This window comes from Hypanus sabinus, chromosome 16 (genome assembly GCF_030144855.1).
Source record: "Hypanus sabinus isolate sHypSab1 chromosome 16, sHypSab1.hap1, whole genome shotgun sequence".
Taxonomy (NCBI): Eukaryota; Metazoa; Chordata; class Chondrichthyes; order Myliobatiformes; family Dasyatidae; genus Hypanus; species Hypanus sabinus.
The window spans coordinates 5507194-5529224 of record NC_082721.1 but is presented as its reverse complement, the minus strand read 5'-3'; the positions used below and the strand labels follow the sequence as shown (position 1 = coordinate 5529224).

At 42.7% G+C, this 22031-nt stretch overlaps 1 protein-coding gene across 3 annotated transcripts in view; it reads right to left on the bottom strand.

Moving 5' to 3' along the window:
- Positions 1 to 22031, bottom strand: part of LOC132405962 (nuclear factor 1 C-type-like) — a 474435-nt gene that overhangs the window by 28681 nt on the left and 423723 nt on the right. Inside the window, exon 12 of one of the 3 annotated variants that reach the window (XM_059991008.1) lies at positions 20558 to 20617. The exons of the other annotated variants lie outside the window; for them this stretch is intronic. Coding sequence (XP_059846991.1) covers positions 20573 to 20617 — 45 coding nt within the window. The 3' untranslated portion in view covers positions 20558 to 20572. Of the gene's footprint in view, positions 1 to 20557; positions 20618 to 22031 lie in introns of those variants that run through there. 3 annotated transcript variants of the gene reach the window in all.

Genomic DNA, 22031 nt, shown 5'->3' with positions numbered 1-22031 from the left:
CATTCCAAAGTCGTACAGGTTAGCATTAGGGAATTCCGGGCTTGCTATTTTGGACGCTTGCCGGCTGCCACCAGCTCATCTCTGACTGTGTTGGTCGTTAACACAAAGCAATGCATTTCACTGTGTATGTGACAAGTAAAGTTAGTCTTTAACTTTGTTGTAAGTTTTTGACCCAGAACATCAGCAAATCTTCCCCCCACCCCGCCCACAGATACTGCCTGACCTGCCAAGATCCTCTTGCAGGAATTTCTTTAGTGGTGACTCTGTGGAACGCATTGAAACAGATGGATGAGAAGGCTAAGACACTGGGTAAATTTAAAGAAGAGGGTGATAGGTTCTTGATTAGTCAGGGTGTCAGAGGTTACAGGGAGAAGGCTGGAGAATGGGATTGAGAGGGATAATAAATCAGCAATGATGGAATGGCAGAGCAGAATCAATGGGCTGAATGGCCTAATTCTGCTCCTATGTCTTAGGGAATCCAGATCTACACTACTACACTATGGTCTGTCTAAGTGAAGTTTTATTGTTAAGTGACAGGATCACAGATGAAGTTACCTTTGCTTTACCACCACCATCAGCACCCCCGGGGTCTCCTCACTAGTGAGTTGTTTACTGTTTTACCTGTGCTGCACACTACGTGCACTTTGAGTTATATTTCATTAACTTATTTGTGCTAACACTGTGTGTGATATGTTTTGCGGATGCACTGCAGTTTGGAGGAATGTTGTTTTGTTTGGTCGTATGTACAGTCAGATGACAACTAAGGAGATGATTATCTCCTTTACCATAGCATTGGAGAGGGATAGGAACAGACAAGTTAGGAAAGCGTTTAATTGGAGTAAGGGGAAAAATGAGGCTATCAGACAGGAACTTGGAAGCATAAATTGGAAACAAATGTTCTCAGGGAAAAGTATGGAAGAAATGTGGCAAATGTTTAGGGGATATTTGCATGGAGTTCTGCATAGGGACGTTCCAATGAGACAGGGAAAGGATGGTAGGCTACAGGAACTGTGGTGTACAAAGGCTGTTGTAGATATAGTCAAGAAGAAAAGAAGAGCGTACAAAAGGTTCAAAAAACTAGGTAATGATAGAGGTCTAGAAGATTATAAGGCTAGCAGGAAGGAGCTCAAGAAAGAAATTAGCAGAGCCAGAAGAGGCTTTGGCGGACAGGATTAAGGAAAGCCCCAAGGCTTTCTACAAGTATGTTAAGAGCAAATGGATAAGATGTGAGAGAATAGGACCAATCAAGTGTGACAGTGGAAAAATGTATATTGAACAGGAGGAGATGCAGAAGTACTTAATGTGTACTTTGCTTCAGTATTCACTACAGAAAAGGATCTTGGCAATTGTAGGGATGACTTACAGAGGAGTGAAAAGCTTGAGCATGAAAACATTAAGAAAGAGGATGTGCTGGAGCTTTTGGAAAGCATCAAGTTGGATTAGACTGGAACTGCATGAGATATACCCCAGACTACTGTGGGAGGCGAGGGAGGATTGCTGATCCCCTGGCAATGATCTTTGCATCACTATTGGGGATGGGAGAGGTTCCGGAGGATTGCAGCGTTGCAGATGTTGTTCCATTATTCAAGAAAGGGAGAAGAAATAGCCCAGGAAATTGTAGACCAGCGAGTCATACTTCAGTGGTTGGTAAGTTGATGGAGAAGATCCTGAGAGGCAGGATTTATGAACATCTGGAGAGGCATAATATGATTAGGAATAGTCAGCATGGCTTTGTGAAAAGCAGTTCGTGCCTTACGAGCCTGATGGAATTTTTTGAGGATGTGACTAAACACATTGATGAAGGAAGAGCAGTAGATGTAGTGTATATGGATTTCAGCAAGGCATTTGACAAGGTACCCCATGCAAGGCTTACTGAGAAAGTAAGGAAGCATGGAATCCAAGGGGAAATTGCTTTGTGGTTCTAGAACTGGCTTGCCCACAGAAGGCAAAGAATGGCTGTAGACAGGTCATATTCTGCCTGGAGGTCAGTCCCCAGTGGTGTGCCTCAGGGATATGTTCTGGGACCCTTACTCTTCATGATTTTTATAAATAACCTGCATGAGGAAGTGGAGGGATGGGTTAGCAAATTTTCTGATGACAAACGCTGGGGATGTTGTGGATAGTATGGTGGACTGTCAGAGGTGGTTCATTTTGGTAGGTCAAATATGATGGCAAAATATCGTATTAATGGTCAGACTCTTGGCAGTGTGGAGGATCAGAGGGTTCTTGGGGTCTGTGTCCATAGGACACTCAAAGCTGCTGTGCAGGTTGACTCTGTGGTAAAGAAAGCATACGGTGCATTGGCCTTCATCAATCGTGGGATTGAGTTTAGAACCCGAGAGGTAATGTTGCAACTATATAGGACCCTGGTCGGACCCCACTTGGAGTACTGTGCTCAGTTCTGGTCACCTCACTACAGGAAGGATGTGGAAGCCATAGAAAGGGTGCAGAGGAGATTTACAAGGGTGTTGCCTGGATTGGGGAGCATGTCTTATGAGAATAGGTTGAGTGAACTTGGCCTTTTCTCCTTGGTTAGAGACTAAGGATGAAAAGTGACCTGATAGAGGTGTATAAGATGATGAGAGGCATTGATCATGTGGATAGTCAGAGGCTTTTTCCCAGGGCTGAAAAGGCTAGCATGCGGGCTCAGTTTTAAGGTGTTCGGAAATAGCTACAGAGGAGATGTCAGGGGTAAGTTTTTTTATGCAGAGAGTGGTAAGTGTGTGGAATGGGCTGCCGGCGATAGTGGTGGAGGCAGATACGATAGGGTCTTTTAAGAGACTCCTGAACAGGTATATGGAGCTCAGAAAAATAGCGGGCTCTGGGTAACCCTCGGTAATTTCTCAGGTAAGGACATGTTCGGCACAGCTTTGTGGGCTGAAGGGCCTGCACTGTGCTGTAGGTTTTCTATGTTTCTATTAACTTTAACTTGAACCTAATTCGTCTTTGGAATAAGACTGGTATTATGTCTCCAAAACGGTACTTCACCCAATTAACGTAAAATGACTAAGGACCATCACCATTAGAGATGTGATCTCGTGTCATTACTATCATCAGGGAGGAGGTATAGGAGCCTGAAGACCCCACACACAATGGTTTAGGAACAGTTACTCTCACTCTGCCATTTCTGAACGATCCATGGACACTACCCCTTTATTCCTTTCTTTCACTATTTATTTATCTTTGTAGTTTATAGAAATGTCTTTGCACTGTACTGCTGTTACAAAACAATTAATTTCACATCATATGCGTCAGTGATAATAAATCTGGATCTGTTACAAGAATTAAAAATAATGTGATTTTCTAAATGTCAATTCTACAAATTATGGTAAATATTGAGTTGTATTTCTCAACTGTTTAGTCTTTCAATAACTGTATTTGATTATCCTTGTTAATGATGGTATGAAACGACCAACTCCAGCTGTGTGCAGCTCCTTGCAACAGTATTTGTCAGCTCTTCGCAGTAAACCCAACACATTCTTTACTGTGCCTGACAGATGGCACTGCCATCTGCTTGCCAGTGGAGTAACTTGGTTCCAATATTGGAAACAAGCAGCTGCACTGGAAGTATGGGGGATGGGGGGAGGAAAGCGAGCGAAACAAACAGAGATAAAGAGAGATAGAGATAGAGAATGTGGAGATAATGAAAGGAGGGAGAGGGAGAGAGAAAGAGAGAGAGAGGGAGGGGAAGGGAGAGCAGGAGAGGATGAGAGTGGAGGAAGAGGGACAGAGAACGAGATAAGTAGAGGGAGAAAGAGAGAGAGAGAGTGAGAGAGAGAACAGAAAGAGCACACAGAAGCATAATGAGAGAGAGACACACACATGCAGAGACACAGATAGAAAGCGAGAGAGTGGGGGAGAGGGACAGAGAGATGGAGAAGAGGGAGAGGGATACAGGGACAGAGAGAAAGGTAGAGAGAGAGAGAAGGACAAAGGAAGAGTGAAGATAAGGGGGGGAGAGAGAGAGGGAGAGAAGGAGAGAGGCGAGGGGGGGAGAGAGAGGCGGGGGGGGAGAGAGAGAGAGAGAGAGACAGACAGAGGAAGAGATGTCCATTTAGAACAGAGATGAGGAGAAACTTTTTTTAGCCAGAGGGAGGTGAATCTGTGGAATTTATCTTCTCAGACGGCCACGGAGGTCAAGTCATTGGGTATCTTTAAAGTGGAGATTGATGGGTTCTTGATTAGTAATGGCATCAAAGGTGAAGGTGAGAAGGCAGGAGAATGTGGTGAGGGAATGGCGCAGCTGACTCAGCAGGCTGAAGGGCCTAATTCAGTTCCCATGTCTTATGGTCTTACGGTGGGTTACTGAGGCTCGCTTTCTAAGTGCAGGTTTATTTATACATTCCCAACAGCCTTGGTGGGATCTGAAGTCAGATCCATGGATTGGCAGTTTTGAAAACTAAATGCTAGCCCAGTAATGCAAATGCAATGGTTCCAGGTCCTTTGGACCGTAACTCCAGACACAAAAGTTATGGCTCAGGATCCTCAATACAAGATATTCTGTAGATACTGGAAAACCTGAAGGCATGAACACTAATTTCTCCAATTTCTGCTAATTCTTTTCCCTTCCAACTTCCCTCTTCAGTTCCCCACTCTTCCTCTCATCTCTTCCCCTCACTTCAGCCTGGTACCCCCCCCTGCCTTCCCTTTCTCCCATGATCCACCTTCCTCTCCTATCAGATTCCTTCCTCTCCAGCCCTTTTCCTTTTCTACCCACCTGGCTTCACCTGTCACCTTCCAGTTTGTGCTCCTTCCCCTCCCCCCAACCTTTTATTCTGGTGTCTTCCCCCTTTCCTTTCCAGTTCTGATGAAGGGTTTCAGCCCGAAACGTTGACAGTTTATTCCGCTCCATAGATGCTGCCAAACCAGCTGAGTTCCCCTAGCAGTTTGTGTGTGCAGCTCAGAATCGATCCTATCCCAGAAGACACCTTTAAATCTTTCTCCTACTGAAATTCAATTTAAGCTAGATCTGTTCTTGAGCTGAAGGGGTCAATTATGGTTCACCGCAAGACTTTTCTCCTTTGCTTTTTAATTTTGGAGTTTTCATTACACCACCCTCCTCACAAGGAGAACAAGCATTTCTCAAGGATCTCATGAAATAAAAATTCCCCTTCACAGGGAAATCAGCAGCATGCTCAGAAATGGGGTTGCTTCAAACAGGAAGCGTTTGCACAAACGGAAGAGATTCTGCAGATGCTGGAAATTCAGAGTATTGCACAGTAAATGCTGCAGGAACTCAGCAGGTCAGGCAGCATCTATGGAAATGAATAAACAGTTACTGTTCTGGGCTGAGACCCTTCATCAGGACTGGAATGGAAGGGAGAAGAAGCCAGAGTATGAAAGTTGGGGGGCGGGGTTAGGGGAGGAGAAGGAGGACAAGCCAGAAGGTGATAGGTGAAGCCTGGTGGGTGGGGGACAGTAATGAAGTAAGAAGCTGGGAGGTGATAGGTGGAATAGGTAAAGTGTCACAATGTGCACTGGCAGTGTCGGAACCCAAGTGCAGAGGGAGAAAAGATATTCTCTGGTGTAGAGACAAAGGTTTATTCATAAGAATTCCAACAGAACATCGATGGCTCCATGACACCATGACACGTTACATTCTCAAAACTAGGACCCCATGATCAGTTCGGACGCAGAATCCGCAAGCCTATCAAACTAAAAACCAGTTTAAACAGAAAACACCAGGAGACCACGTTACAGAGAGTCGCTTGGGGAAAAAAAGGAAATCTGAACAATTAATGACTCTCACTAAACAACAATGAGCCAATATAAGTGCTCTAAAAACCTCAGAGCCCAATGCTCCCCAGCTCCCTGTGCAGTTTCAAAGAGCTCATTAAAGGGCTGGAGAAGAAGGAATTACCATACAGTGTGTGAAGGAGTTTTCGCATGATGTTCATTTGCCTGTGTCATTGGATGTTACTTTGGAAAGAATGTTTAAATTTGCTTAAAAGAGAGTGTGTACCGTGATTGTTGGCAGCGCTAGCTGTAAAGAGCTTCACTATAAAGAATATGGAATATGTGGACAGGAATGCTGGATTAAGGAGGGCAGATGTGGAAGCATGGCTCCTGGCTCCGGTTAAGTAATAACCTCAACCCCCTCCATTCTGCTGATTGAGGAGCAGAGCTTATTCCGCACTGCCTGCTCTGTTATACAGGCTGAACTATCCCGTGATGCTGAAATTGTAAACGCTAACAAATGTTGTGGTGGAGAACATCTGAAGGATGTGCCTTAAAGTTATCACAAGCAACACACACAAAATGCTGGAAGAACTCAGCGGGTCATTCAGCATTCATGGAAAGGAATGGACTGTTGTGCTTTGGGCCCAGACCCTTCACCATGTTATCACAAATCCTGGTGAAGGTTCTCATCTCTTTATTCCTCTACATAGATGCTGCCTGATGTACTAAGTTCTTCCATTATTCTGAATATAAACATGGTGGCTTCATAACGATGACCCACCTAAAAGATATAACTTTAGTTAATAAAAATTGCCATTGTGCCTTAAAGTTATCACAAGCAACACACACAAGATGCTGGAGGACCTCAGCAGGTCAAGCAATATCTATGGAGAGGAGTAAACAGTCAAAGTTTTGGGCCAAGATTTAGAAACATAGAAAATAGGTACAGGAGTAGGCCATTTGGCCCTTTGAGCCTGCACTGCCATTCAGTATGATCATGGCTGATCATCCAACTCAGAACCCTGTACCTGCTTTCTCTCCATACCCCCTGATCCCTTTAGCCACAAGGGCCATATCTAACTTCCTCTTAAATATAGCCAATGAACCGGCCTCAACTGTTTCCTGTGGCAGAGAATTCCACGTATTCACCATTCTCTGTGTGAAGACGTTTTTCCTCATCTCGGTCCTAAAATGCTTCCCCTTTATCCTTAAACTGTGACCCCTCGTTCTGGACTTCCCCAACATCGGAAACAATCTTCCTGCATCTAGCCTGTCCAACCCCTTTAGAATTTTATTCGTTTCAATAAGATCCCCCCTCAATCTTCTAAATTCCAGTAAGTATAAGCCTAGTCGATCCAGTCTTTCTTCATATGAAAGTCCTGCCATCTCAGGAATCAATCTGGTGAACCTTCTCTGTACTCCCTCTATGGCAAGAATGTCTGTCCTCAGATTGGGGGACCAAAACTGCACACAATATTCTAGGTGCAGTCTCACCAAGGCCTTGTACAACTGCAGTAGAACCTCCCTGCTCCTGTACCCAAATCCTTTTGCTATGAATGCCAACATACCATTTGCCTTTTTCACCGCCTGCTGTACCTGCATGCCCACTTTCAATGACTGGTGTACAATGACACCCAGATCTCGTTGCATCTCCCCTTTTCCTAATCGGCCACCATTCAGATAACAATCTGTTTTCCTGTTCTTGCAACCAAAGTGGATAACCTCACATTTATCCACACTAAATTGCATCTGCCATAAATTTGCCCACTCACCTAACCTATCCAAGTCACCCTGCATCCTCTTAGCATCCTCCTCACAGCTAACACCGCTGCCCAGCTTCGTGTCATCCGCAAACTTGGAGATGCTGCATTTAATTCCCTCGTCTAAAACATTAATATATATTGTAAACAGCTGGGGTCCCAGCACTGAGCCTTGCGGTACCCCACTGCCTGCCATTCTGAAAAGGTCCCGTTTGCTCCCACTCTTTGCTTCCTGTCTGCCAACCAATTCTCTATCCACATCAATACCATACCCCCAATACTGTGTGCTTTAAGTTTGCACACTAATCTCCTGTGTGGGACCTTGTCAAAAGCCTTTTGAAAATCTAAATATACCACATCCACTGGTTCTCCCCTATCCACTCTACTAGTTACATCTTCACAAAATTCTATAAGATTCGTCAGACATGATTTTCCTTTCACAAATCCATGCTGACTTTGTCCGATGATTTCACCTCTTTCCAAATGTGCTGTTGTCACATCTTTGATAACCGACTCTAGCATTTTCCCCACCACTGATGTCAGACTAACCGGTCTATAATTCCCCGGTTTCTCTCTCCCTCATTTTTTAAAAAGTGGGGTTACATTAGCCACCCTCCAATCCTCAGGAACTAATCCAGAATCTAAGGAGTTTTGAAAAATTACCACTATTGCATCCACTATTTCTTGGGCTACTTCCTTAAGCACTCTGGGATGCAGACCACCTGGCCCTGGGGATTTATCTGCCTTTAATCCCTTCAATTTACCTAACACCACTTCCCTACTAATATGTATTTCCCTCAGTTCCTCCATCTCACTAGACCCTCAGTTCCTTACTATTTCCAGAAGATTATTTATGTCCTCCTTAGTGAAGACAGAACCAAAGTAGTTATTCAATTGGTCTGCCATGTCTTTGTTCCCTATGATCAATTCACCTGTTTCTGACTGTAAAGGACCTACATTTGTCTTGACCAATCTTCTACTTTTCACGTATCTAGAAAAGCTTTTACAGTCAGTTTTTAATGTTCCCTGCCAGCTTTCTCTCATAATCTTTTTTCATTTCCTAATTAAGCCCTTTGTCCTCCTCTGCTGGTCTCTGAATTTCTCCCGGTCCTCATTGTGCCGCATTTTTTGTGCTAATTTATATGTTTCTTCTTTGGATTTGATACTATCCCTAATTTCCCTTGTCAGCCACGGGTGCACTACCTTCCCTGGTTTATTCTTTTGCCAAACTGGGATGAACAATTGTTGTAGTTCCTCCATGCTATTTTTAAATGCTTGCTATTGCATATCCACTGTCAACCCTCTAAGTATCATTTGCTGGTATATCTTAGCTAATTCACGTCTCATACCTTCAAAGTTACCCTTCTTTAAGTTCAGAACCTTTGTTTCTGAATTAACTAAGTCACTCTTAATGAAGAATTCCACCATATTATGGTCACTTTTACCCAAGGGGCCTTGCACGACAAGATTGCTAACTAACCCTTCCTCATTGCTCAACACTCAATCTAGAATGGCCTGCTCTCTAGCCACGACCACTGGCTGTTCTCCCTCCCATTCCAGAATGTCCTGCAGCCACTCAGAGACATCCTTGACCCTTGCACCAGGGAGGCAACATACCATCCTGGAGTCTCATTTGCGGCCGCAGAAACGCCTATCTATTCCCCTTACAATTGAATCCCCTATCACAATAGCTCTCCCAATCCTTTTCCTTCCCTCCTGTGCCACAGAGCCACCCATAGTGCAATGAACTCGGCTGCTGCTGCCTTCCCCTGATGAGACACCTTCCCCAACAGTATCCAAAACAGTATATCTGTTTAGGAGGGAGATGACCTCAGGGGACTCCTGCACTACCTGCCTACTGCTACACTGTCTAGTGGCCACCCCTTCCCTTTCTGCCTGTGTAGCCTTTACCTGCGGTGTGGCCAACTCACTGAACGTGCTATTCACGACTTTCTCAGCATCGCGGATGCTCCATTACGAATCCAATTGCAGCTCCAGACGCTCAATGCGGTCTGCCAGAAGCTGCAGTTGGACACACTTCCTGCACATGTAGTCATCAGACCCTTCGTATGTAACTCCATTTCCAATGCCACTGGTAACCAATGGCAACCTAGCATCTTTTTACCATATTAATTGCATGTAGTTAATTAACAAAATCAAGGCTTCACTCAACAGTGTTGTAAGGAGAATAAATAAATTTTACATCATTCATTAATATTGCAATAACAACACATTATTATTCAGTTTTAAAAGTCAGTGTTTCCTAAATGTACAAAGTTCAAAGTAAATATATATCACTATTTACAACCAGAGATCTGTTTTCTTCACAGAAAGCACAAAGAAACACAATGGAATCAATGAAAAACCACATATGACATAGACGGGCAAACACCAACATGTAAAAGACAACAAACTGTGCAAATACAAAAAGAAAAATAAAGAAAAGAGAAATACCAATAAATAATAAGCAATAAATATTGAGTGCATGAATTATGAGTTCACAGGTTGTGGAATCAGTTCAGTCTCAAACTGTTAATGTTCAATGGTAAATCCTGTTGTGAATGTGAATACATAGAGGAGGCTCTTGCAGATCAAAATACTATGATTCAACAATATTAAGAAGCACTTGTATAGGTGCATAAAGAGGATGGGCCGAATGCAGGAAATTGGGGCCAGCTGGGTGGATAAGGTGTTGGAATGGACCAAAGGGCCTGTATTCATTCTGTATTATCCTATGACTCTATGTCTCTTTGGCGATGAAATACTCTATTTCAAAGTTCAAAGTAATTTTATTATCAAAGTACATATATGTCATATATGTCACCATATATAACTCTGAGGTTCATTTTGCAGGCATTCACAGTAAAAACTAAGAAAAACAACAGAATGAGTGTAAGACCACACTCAACAAGATGGACAACAAACAGTGCAAATATAGGAACAAATAATAATAATAATAATAATAATTGAGTAATAAATATTATTGAGAACATGATCTGTTAAGACCCTCAAAAGGTTGTGGGAACAGTTCGGTGATGGGGTCAGTGAAGTTGAGTAAAGTTATCCACATTGGTTCTGGAGCCTGATGGTTGAGGGGTAATAAATGTTCCTGAACCTGGTGGTGTGGGACCTGAGGCTCCTGTACCTCCTTCCTGATGGTTGAGGGGTAATAACTGTTCCTGAACCTGATAGTGTGGGACCTAAGGCTCCGTACCTCCTTCCTGATGATTGAGGGGTAATAACTGTTCCTGAACCTGATGGTGTGGGACCTGAGGCTCCTGTACTTCCTTCCCAAGAGCAGCAGTGAGAAGAGAGCATAGCCTGGGTGATGGGGATCCTTGATGATGGATGCTGCTTTCTTGAGGCAGTGCTCCATGTAGATGTGCTGAATGGTGGGGAGAGCTTTTCCAGTAATGGACTGGGCTGCATCCACTACTTTTCCGTACATGGGCATTACTGTTTCCATACCTGGCTGTGATGCAACCAGTCAGGATACTCTCAAGTTGAATTTGAAGTTCAAGTTCAGCTTTATTGTCATCTGACTGTACATATACACAACCAAATAAAACAATATTTCTCTAGATCACAGTGCCTGACAAAACATATATCACACACAGCACATAAACCAAACTATTATCCCAAATAAGTAAATAAAATATAATTCAATATGTGCAGTCAGCACAGGTAAACAGTAAACAGCTTGCTGTCCTAGTGACAGGTACCTCCTTCCTGATGGTAGTGGGTCAAAGAGGTTGTGGGATGGGTGGTAGGGATCCTCAACAATTCTTTACGCCCTTTGTGTACAGTGCTCCCGGTAAATATCACAAATTGGGGTGAGGGAGACCCCACTGATCTTCTTGGTGGTTATTACTGTCCCCTCTATCCACTGTGCATCGATCGAAATAACCAAACCCTAAAGAATATGTGAACTCGCCTGAACTGATATACACTTTCTAAAACATTCTGATTTGCAATCCCTATAAAACACACAATGTGGCAGTGTTTAACATCAGGAAAATAACAAGGACCCATCAGTGTTAGTGTAACTGGGCCAATGGGCAAATTGGCAAGCCAGCTCTTTATTCTAATGCAGTGTGCTGCCTAACTGACTTTATATTTTACAGAAGAACAAAATTACCTGTCTACATTCCTGCTTAAGAAGCTCTTTTTCAATTAAATTCCTGCAAACCAGCCTATTATGATTGGGTAGTATTCAGCTTTGATGAGGGGATCTTGCTGAAAAATACTGAGCATTACAAAAATTGAATCATAACTCTGGAACAGACAGCTTTCAGAATCTCAGCTGCAGCAATTCACTACAGTTGGTTCAAGGTTCTTTGAACTTGGTGATTAGCTGGGAACGTCCTTGGCATTCATCTCAGGAGGGAGTTGTGAACAGACTGGGCACTGCTCTTTGACAGCATCTCAAGCAAATGATATCACTTCAGGAAGAGAGGGTTAACACAGACAACAGTCGTTTGTCCGGTTTTATCTTTCACATGCACATTAGTAAGGAAAAGTGTATCCAGAAGGTCAAATCTGTCAGGTTGTCTAGGACACTATGTGCAGGGAATTTCTGGTTATATTCCAGTTTTAAAGGCAGAATACTTGGAGTTCCTGTCAATGACATAAATGAAACAGCCCATTCTGTTTAATACTTTTGCATTATACATTTCTAACGATGTCACGATACACTTCAGGTAATATTACATCTAACTGCGTTGAAGCCATTGCAGCAGACGCCAGAAACCTGACAATTACCCGAGAAGTCAAAGAACCTCATTAAATTCCTCTTATAAATACAGATAATTAGAGACATTTTCAAAAACAAAGATGTCTGGATCAAGGCCAAAATATATGCATCACCTACAACTTTGAGTGGAATGAGTCAGATGATAATGAATACATTCCGAATGAAATCTCTCATATTCAAGTGATTTGAGAGCTGCTATGTGTATTGTCTTTTGCTGAATGTCTTCATGAGGTAATAACTCAGCTATATGCCCATCCTGCACAGCACTGAGAAATATTCAGTGGGTTGTCAGAAATGGTTACAATAGAAATCAGTCAGGATTTACTTATTTTCACATTTGACACAGCTCTTTTATTGCCACCGATAGAAGGTACAAGAGCCGCAGGACTTGCACCACCAGGTTCAAGAAGAGTAATTACCCTCCAACCATCAGACCCTTTAACAAAACTACATTTTTTAAAGGACACTGTTAAATTGTTATGTCATGCTCATTATTTATTGGCATTTATTTATATCTGCATTTGCACAGTTTGTTTACAGTTAAGTTCCTGATGTTTACAGTTACAGATTCGTTAACAATGCTCGCAGAAAAAGGAAGGGTTGTATGTGGTGATGTGTATGTACTCTGGTAATAAATTCTATTTCAAACTTTGATGCTGACTGCAGCCTCATCAACCTTACAAAGCTTCCTCACAAACACTGGGCAGTGATGTCCACTCCAGCAGAGGTTAGATTGCCTGATAAGTTGTACTTGCATAATCATGCAATGTGTGTGACTCCTTCACCATCACCCATCGGTTCATCATGTCCCACCTGTAGGACAGGCACACCTGAGGGGCCAGGACAGTGGTGTACCGGAGGAATGGAATAACTCCAGAAGTCCTCGACATTGCTGTCAGACTGCTGACACCATATTAAACACAAACCACCGATCATCCTCACTCAGCTGATAGAATATAGAACATAGAACACTATGGCACAGTACAGACCCCTCTGCTCATGAGGTCGTGCTGACCTCTCAGCCTGATTTGAGATCAGTCTAACGGCGGGAATAAACAGTCTATTTATTTCCCCTTATAGACTAATGGTAAAGTCTCTGGAGGGGAATAGATGTAGATGCAACCTGAACTGCCAAGTTCCTCCAGTACATTGTGTGTTGCTCCATATTTCCAACATTTGCAGAATTGCTTTGCTCAATATCAATCTAATCCTTCCATCCTTTATAACTTTCATTCTTCTATCATCCATGTGCCTATCTAAGAGTTTCTTAAATGCCCCTAATGTATCAGCCTTTGCCACCACCACTGGCAAGGCGTACCTCCACATTACATCCTTGCTTATATATTCTAGTCTTCTTGAAATGAGTGCTAACATTGCATTTACCTTCCTCACCATATACTCAACCTGCAAAATAACCTTTAGGGAATCTTGCACAAGGACTCTCAAGTCGCTTTGCACCTGTTTTTGTATTTTCTCTCCATCTAGAAGATAATTGATCCTTTCACTTCTTCTACCAAAGTGCATGGCCATACAATTCCCAACACTGTATCCGATTTGCCATTTCTTTGCCCATTCTCCTAATCTATCTAAGTCCTTCTGTAGCCTCTGAAATTCCTCAAAACTACCTGCCCCTCCACCTATCTTCATATTGTCTGCAAACTTTGCAGCAAAGCCATCAGTTCCATCATCCAAATCATTGACATATAACGTAAACAGAATCGGTCCCAACACAGACTCCTTTGGAACATCTCCAGTCACTAGCAACTAACCAGAAAAGGCTCCCTTTATTCCCACTCTTTGCCTCTGACAATCAGCCACTGCTTTATCCATGTTAGAATCTTTCCTGTGATGCTATGGGCTTGTAGCTTGTTATGCAGCCTTGCGTGTGGTACCTTGTCAAAGGCCTTCTTAAAATCCAAGTATGCAACAAGAACTGATTTTCCTTTGTCATCCTACTTGTTATTTCTTCAAAGAATTCCAATAGATTTGTCAGGCAAGATTTTCCCTTGAGGAAACCATGCTGACTATGGCCTATTTTATCACATGCCTCCAAGTATTCTGAGATCTCATCCTTAATAATTGACTTTAACATCTTTCCAATCACTGAGGTCAGACTAACTGGCCTATAGTTTCCTTTCCTCTGCCTCTCTCCCTTCTTGAAGCGTGAAGTGACAATTGCAATTTTCTAGTCTTCTAGAACCATTCTGTAATCTAGTGATTCTTGAAAGATCATTACTAATGCCACCACAACCTCTTCAGCCACCTTTATCAGAACCCTGATATGTTCACCATCTGGTCCAAGTGACTTGTCTACCTTCAGAACTTTCAGTTTCCCAAGAACGTTATCTCTAGTTATGGTAACTTCACACACTTCATGACCCCTGACCTGGAACTCCCACCACACCAATAGTATCTTCCACAGTGAAGACTATTGCAAAATTTTTATTCAGTTTATCCTTCATTTTGTTGTCCCCCGTCACTACCTCCTTAGCATGGCTTTCCAGCAGTCCAGCATCCACTCTTGCCTTTCTCTTACACCTTATGTATCTGAGAAAACTTTTAGTATCCTTTTTAATATTATTGGCTAGCTTACTTTCATATTCTACTTTTACCTTAGTGACTTTTTTAGTTGCCTTCTGTGATTTCTAAAAGTTTCCCAATCCTCTAACATCCCACTAATTTTTACTCTATTATATGCTTACTCTTCTTCCTTTTATGTCTGCTTTGACTTCTCTTGTTAGCCATAATTGAGCCATCTTTCCTTTAGAATAATTCTTCCCCTTTGGGTTGTATATATCCTGTGCCTTCTGAATGACTGGCAGAAATTGCAGCCATTGCTACTGCCATCATCCCTGCCAGTGTTCTTTTCCAATCAATTCTGGCCAACTCCTGTCTCATGCCTCTGTAATTCCCTTTACTCCACTGTAATACTGACACATCTGATTTTAGTTTTTTCCTCAAATTTCAGGGTGAGCTCAATCATGTTATGATCACTTGCACCTGAGGGTTTTTTTTCCCCCTTAAGCCCTCTAATTGATTCTGGTTCACAGCACAACACCCAATCCAGAATAGCTGATCCCCGAGTGGGCTCAATCACAAGCTGCTCTAAAAAGCCATCTCATACACATTCTAGAAACTCCCCCTCCTGGTATCCAGCACCAACCTGATTTTCCCAATCTATCTGCATATTGAACTTCCCCTTGGTGATTGTAACATTAATCTTTGGGCAAGCATTTGATGTCTCCCATTGTAGCTTGTAGGGCACATCTTTACTACTGTGTGGGGGTCTGTATCCAATTCCCATCAAGGTCTTTTCACCCTTGCAGTTCCACAATGATTCAACAACTTCCGACCCTATGTCACCTCTTTCTGATGATTTGATTTCATGTTTGTTTATGCAACTCAATTTTGAAGAAAGATAAAACATGGATGAAAGGTTAAAAATGAAATGAAGTTATGATTGAATGTTGTTTTCTGTGTACGTCTAATTTAGGAAGCACAATGTGTTCTTGGCAAATCACCTTCTGATGGTTGATTTGCAACAGTTCAGCATATGGCAAGAGCTAAGAAATTACTTTCTTTAAGAAAGAAGTTCTGCTGTTAGAAGTTGTCGTTCCAAGTGCAATAGAAACAAGGCCTTGTTTATTTATCCAAACTATGAAAGGATGTAATACATATCAATAAAATTATTTCAGTTGGCTTCATAACTCTTATGGGATGTAAAAACCTCCTACATTCAGAGATGTGTGATAGACCTCGTCAGAGATCTATAGCACATGAGCCTCCTGCCAAGGATTAATAACTTTGATTCTAATGAACCAACTTGATCACTAACTGGCTTGGTGTGAGGTTTCGGAAGATAGTATTGACCTCCAATTAAACCTCTGCTATGGTCTACTTGAGAAGATGTATTTGAGATCTCAATTGCAAAGCAAAGATCACTTTCCCAATGGGCAGTCAGTCTTTGCAACAGACCCAAGTTTGCTTTCACAAGGTTTGCCAAACTTCTACCTTACTCATGGTCATTCACTCTGGATCTTTCTCACTTCACCATGACTCATGAGATAGCTGAATTTAACATAACAAAATGCCAACCCTGTATTACTGAACAACACACAGAAACCATTAGATGAGCTCTGCAAGTCAGGTAGCATCTGTGAAAGGGAATGAGCTGTCAGTGTTCCAGGCCGAGACCCTTCAGGACCGCTCTGGCTTCATGTCTGCGGGCTCCGTGACATTTTGCTCTGCTGTCTGAGGAACTGAGGCTGAGGCTGTGGGCCTGCTCTGGCTTCATGTCTATGGATCACTTTCATCTAAATGCTGTTTGCTTGTTTTTATAGTTTGCACAATTTGTTTAGTATGTTGGATTTTTTAACGTGGTTTCTTCTCAGGTTACTTGTTTTGTGGCTGCCTGTAAGAAGACGAATCTCAAGGTTGTATAATGTATACATACTTTGATAATAAACGTATTTTGAAATTCAAACTTTTAAACCTCCTCTTTCCATAGGCGCTGCCTGACCTGCAGAGTTCCTTCAGCATTTTACGTGTGTTGTTCTGGATTTCCAGCATCTGCAGATTTTCTCATGAAAATGAATAACGAGTTGATTTTTGGGCTGAGGTTTCTCATCAGAACTGGAAAGGAAGAGGTAAGATGGCAGAATAAAAGGGGATGGAGGACATGCAAGAAGGTGATAAGTGAAGCTGGGTGTTTGGGGGAAGGGGGTGAAGTAAGATGTTGGAAGGTGATAGGTGGAACACGTAAAGGGCTGAGGAAGAAGGAATCTGATAGAAGAGGAGAGTGGACCTTGGCAGAAAGGGAAGGAGGAGGGGTACAAAGGGGAGGTGTTAGGCAGGGGAGGAGAGGACATAAGAAGCCAGATTCAGGAACTAAAGAAGAGGGAAGCAGGAGGGTGAAACATACTGGAAGTTGGAGAAATCGAAGTTCATGCTTTCATGTTGGGTGTTAACCGGGCAGAATATGAGATGTTACTCCTCCAGTCTGAGAGTGGCCTCATCGTGGCAGAAGAGGAGACTGTGGACCAACATGTAGGAACAGGAATGGGGACAGGAATTGAAATGGTTGCTAAAAAGCGCAGGCAATTCTTTCTTTCTGGGGTCAAACATCTTCCCCTGCTGCAGTGTGGTGCCAACACACACACACACTATTGATCTTAGCTCTGAGTTTAGTCTTCTTACTACTGAAGGCCGACACAAGTCCGGTGATGCTTTCATACAAAGCTCCTTTGTGTAATGAATGTTTTCTCATCTCCCTCTCCAAATGTGATGCCTGTTTTCCTTTGACACTCTCCTGTGTAATGAATGTTTTTCTATAAAGTTCTCCTGTGTAATGGATGTTTTTTTTTCAATGTGTGTGAAAGATCATTCCCCTCTATTCCAGCTTCAGGCAGTTGTAAGGCAACTCGAGAGAACAAGCTGAAATTTAGCTCTGAGTTCAGAACAGGTTGCGGGTGGTCTTAGAAATAATTAAATGGGAAAATGTTTGACCAACTTTGACCAAGTTGTCTCTCCTAGGAGCGGATGCTAATTTTCTGTAGGCGGCTGCCTTCAAGTAGCTTATGAAGGATTGGCCTAGATGATGTCACATCAGTGACTGGTTTAGATGTGAAAATACACACAGTGGCCACTTTATTAGGCACCTTCTGTACCTAATAAAGTGGCCATTGAGTGTATATTTGCGGTCTTCTGTTGCTGTTGCCCATTCACTTCAAGGTTTGACGTGTTGTGGGTTCAGAGATGCTCTTCTTCACACCACTGTTGTAAAGCATGGTTATCTGAGTTACTATCACCTTCCTGTCAGCTTGGCTATCTCCTCCGATGCCCACAGAACTTTTACTCATTGGATGTTTTTTGTTTTTTGACCATTCTTTGTAAACTCTAACGACCATTATGTGCGAGAATCCCAGGAGATCAGCAGTTTCGAGATAATTAAACCATCCCGTCTGGCACCAACAATCATTCCACAGTCCAAAGTCACTGACAGCTCATTTCTACTTCATTCTGGTGTTTTATTTGAACAACTGAGCCTCTTGACCATGTCTGCATGCTCTTATGCATTGAGTTGCTGCCACATGATTGGCTAAGTGGATATTAGATAAAAAGCAGGTTTACTTAATAAAGTGGCCTTGAGTGTATATTTCACTTTCAAAATGGCACCTGCAGATAAAATCAAAATCAACATGGTAGCAGACAGCAACAGATACAAAATACTTGAGGAACTCAGCAGGTCAGGCAGCATCTATGAAGGTGAATAAGTAGTTCAATGTTTTGGGCTGAGACCCTTCATCAAGACTTGAAAAGAAGAAGTTTTCAAGGGAATAGAAAAAGAGGAATATAAAGTAATGTTCATGGGTTCAAGGACAATTCAGAAATCTGATGGTGGATGGAAGATGTTGGTTATGAATTAATGATGTGAGTCTTCAGGTTCCTGTAGCTCCTTCCCAAAGGTAGTGATGTGGAAAGGGCACGTCCTGGATCATGAAACCCCTTAAGTGATAGACGTCAGCTTCTTGATGCACTGCGTCTTGAAGATGGCCTTCAAGCTGGGGAGGGTCATGCTTGTGATTACATCAATTTGACTGACATCGCTGTGGCTTGCATGTGTAAGGGCTTTATCCATGTCTACAAGGAACGCTGTCCCAGGGAAGCAGCATCCATCATCAGGGACGATGCTCTCCTCTCACTACTGCCATCAGGAAGAAGGTACAGGAGCTTAAGGATTCACATCACCAGGTTCAGGAACAGTTATTACTCCTGACTTTTGAACCAGAGGGGATAATTTCACTCAATTTCACTTGCCCCATCAATGAACTGTTCTCCCAGCCTATGGACTCACTTTCAATGACACTTCATCTCATCTTCTCTATATTTATTGCTTGCTTACTTGTTTATTTGTTGTATTTAAACAGCTTGTTGTCTTTTGTGTATGGGTTGCTTGTCTGTTCTGTCATGTGCGGCTTCTCATTGAATCTTCTCTGTTTCTTGTGTTTACTGGGAATGCTCACATGAAAATGAACCTCAGGGCTGTATATGGTGACAGTAATGTATCTTGATAATAAATTTACTTTGAAATTTGAACATAAGGGTCTGTGAGGCAGCTTCTAAATCAGTGTGGAGCAATTGATCACAGTTAACGATTGGCTTCCAGGGAAACTCTATCAGGTGACACATTAAAACCCTGTGCTATGCAATACCATTCCTAGCCCACTAAACATCGCACTGTTCATAAACTCTTCTTTTATTGGCCACTTTCAAGAGAAATAAGATTGCCGTCCTTTTCTAGTCCTCTCAGAATGCTACACACCTCAATTAAATCTCCTCCCAGCCTCCCGGTTTTCTAAAAAAAAACTCTGCAAATATCCTGTCTTCCTTCTTCATCCCTACCAGTGTCCTTGTAAAATTTCTCTTCTTGTGCAGTGAACAAGTCTGCATAAGTCCTCTGTCTGTTGTTCACGTATGGTTTAGCATGGTTTAGCACAAGGCTTGACAGTGTCAGCGATTACAGCTCAATTCCTGCCACTGTCTGAGAGGAGTTCGTACATTCTCCCTGTGACCGTGTGGCTTTCCTCTGGGGGCTCCAGTTCCCTCCCACTGTCCAAAGATACACAATTAGGATCAGTAAATTGCAGGCATGCAAGCATAGTGACACTTGTGGGTGGCTCAGCAAAATCTTCACTGAATCGATTTGACGCAAGAGGATGCACTTCACTGCATGTTTCAGAATCAGATTTAATATCACCGCATATGTTATGAAATTTGTTGTTTTGTGGCAGCAGTACATTGTGATACATAGAAATGAAAACTATAAATTACAGTAAGAAGTGCATATAAAATAATAACTTAAATGTTATGGAGCCGAATACTTTCGCACAGTACTGTATTGCACTGTAACAATCAATAAACCAGTTGTTTGGAATCAAATGACCTTGTCTGCCGTCTCAGAGCCATGTGTGTCTGCAGATGTGCCACCACTCACCCCTGGCACTCCTTCTCTGCCACCTGTCCCACACCCTCCCCTCGCCATCCCCAGCAACCTTTGCTCTCACCAGGTTTACAAGCTTGCTCTCCGCTCCTCATTGACAAATACTACTCCGTGGAAAAGCCTTAGGCACCCTAGCTAAATGGATGTGCCTAAGACTTCTATGCAATACTCTACTGATAATAAATCTACTTTGAAGTCTGAACTATTGCAATGAATGTTATCAAAAGAAATATAATGGTAGAAAGAAGGCCTTGAGTTGCAGTAGTTCCCAGGGTTTATGTAGATGTAACTTGGCTAATGGAGTCAGTGCTTCAGATGTGACTGGCATTCTTATCAGCTGGAATTCACGACATTCACTGCAGACTGGAGCCATGGACAGGCTCAGTACTGCAGTATCTCTGCGTGTCTCTGTCCAGGCGACGTACACTGATAATGGCAACAATGACAAGTTTAAAACCATGTTGTATCATGTTACAGAATTTTAAAGTGAAACTGTATGTACTGGGCCTGTTAAAATGCAGATTTAATTAATGTCGCTAATTATAGATACAAAATGACATATTTACCAAGATTTGATTAACCATAATTTTAAAGGAAGGCATCTTCAAACTGGGCTTGGATGGCTGTGGGTTTTGGCACAAGTACAAAACCAACATAAAACTCTCTAATTTGATGACCGTGCAGTCTAAAATCGGAGCACTTTCCAAACTGGGAATATTCCTCCCAGAGTAACAGTAGTTGGCAAGGGGGTCCCAGGCTGGCTGCAAACTTAGAAACTGCAGAATTTGAGTCAGGATCAGGTATATTATCACTGACATCTGTTGTGAAATTTGTAGTTTTGCAGCTGCAGTACATAAAACTTGCAAAAATAAATCATGGAAAAGAGCGCATAACAGTGAGGTAGGGTTCACGGATCGTTCAGAAATCTGATGGTGGAGGGGAAGAAGGTGTTCCTAAAACATTCTGTGAGGAAAAACCTGGAGCTGGAGTCCCTAAGGCAGTCCTATGTTGAATTCAATGTTGACTGGTAACTCCTGTGACACTGATTTCCTATGTGGGTGTCTGCTGTTCATCATCTGCATGGAGAAGGGGGGGACTGTTGCATGGGCAACAGCTTGCTCGCCGTATTGTACCGCCCTGGCTTGTGTATCATGCAGACCGCTAGGACGTAACATCCATGGTCGACCCCGACCAATGGGAGGTGTACTTATACCTTTATCTCTACCAACTGGCCAATTACCACCACATCCCATAGTTTTATAACTAATTTATGTGACTTTCTCTTCTGATTTTCCTCACATGATGTGGAAAGCACCTAATGTAGATGCATCATAGCTTGGTGCAGCAAGTGTGCTGCCCAGAACCACGTGAAATTGCAGAGAGTCACAGAAACAGGCCTCCCCTGCATGGACTCTGTCTGGACTCATCGCTGCCTTGGTAAAGCAGTCAGCATAATGAAAGACCCCCCCCCCCCCCCCATTCCGGATACTCTCTCTTCTTCACTCTCCCACCTGGCAGAAGATGCAGAAGCTTTCATGCACTTAGTACCTTATTTAACGACAGCTCTTATCCTGCTGTAATGGGATTCTTGAATGGACCTTTCATACGCTTCAAGATAATTTCTTAATCTTCTAATCTTCATCTTTGCGGCCCTGTCACTTTTTGACATCTTCCATGGATGCACAGTGGAGAGTTACTCCACAGACTGCATCACCGCCTGGTGTGGAAACACGAATGCCCAGGAATGGAAAAGGGTTCAGAGGATGGTAGATACAACCCAGTCCAGGAAAAAACACTCCCCACTACTGAGCACATCTACAAGGATCTCTGCTACAGGAAA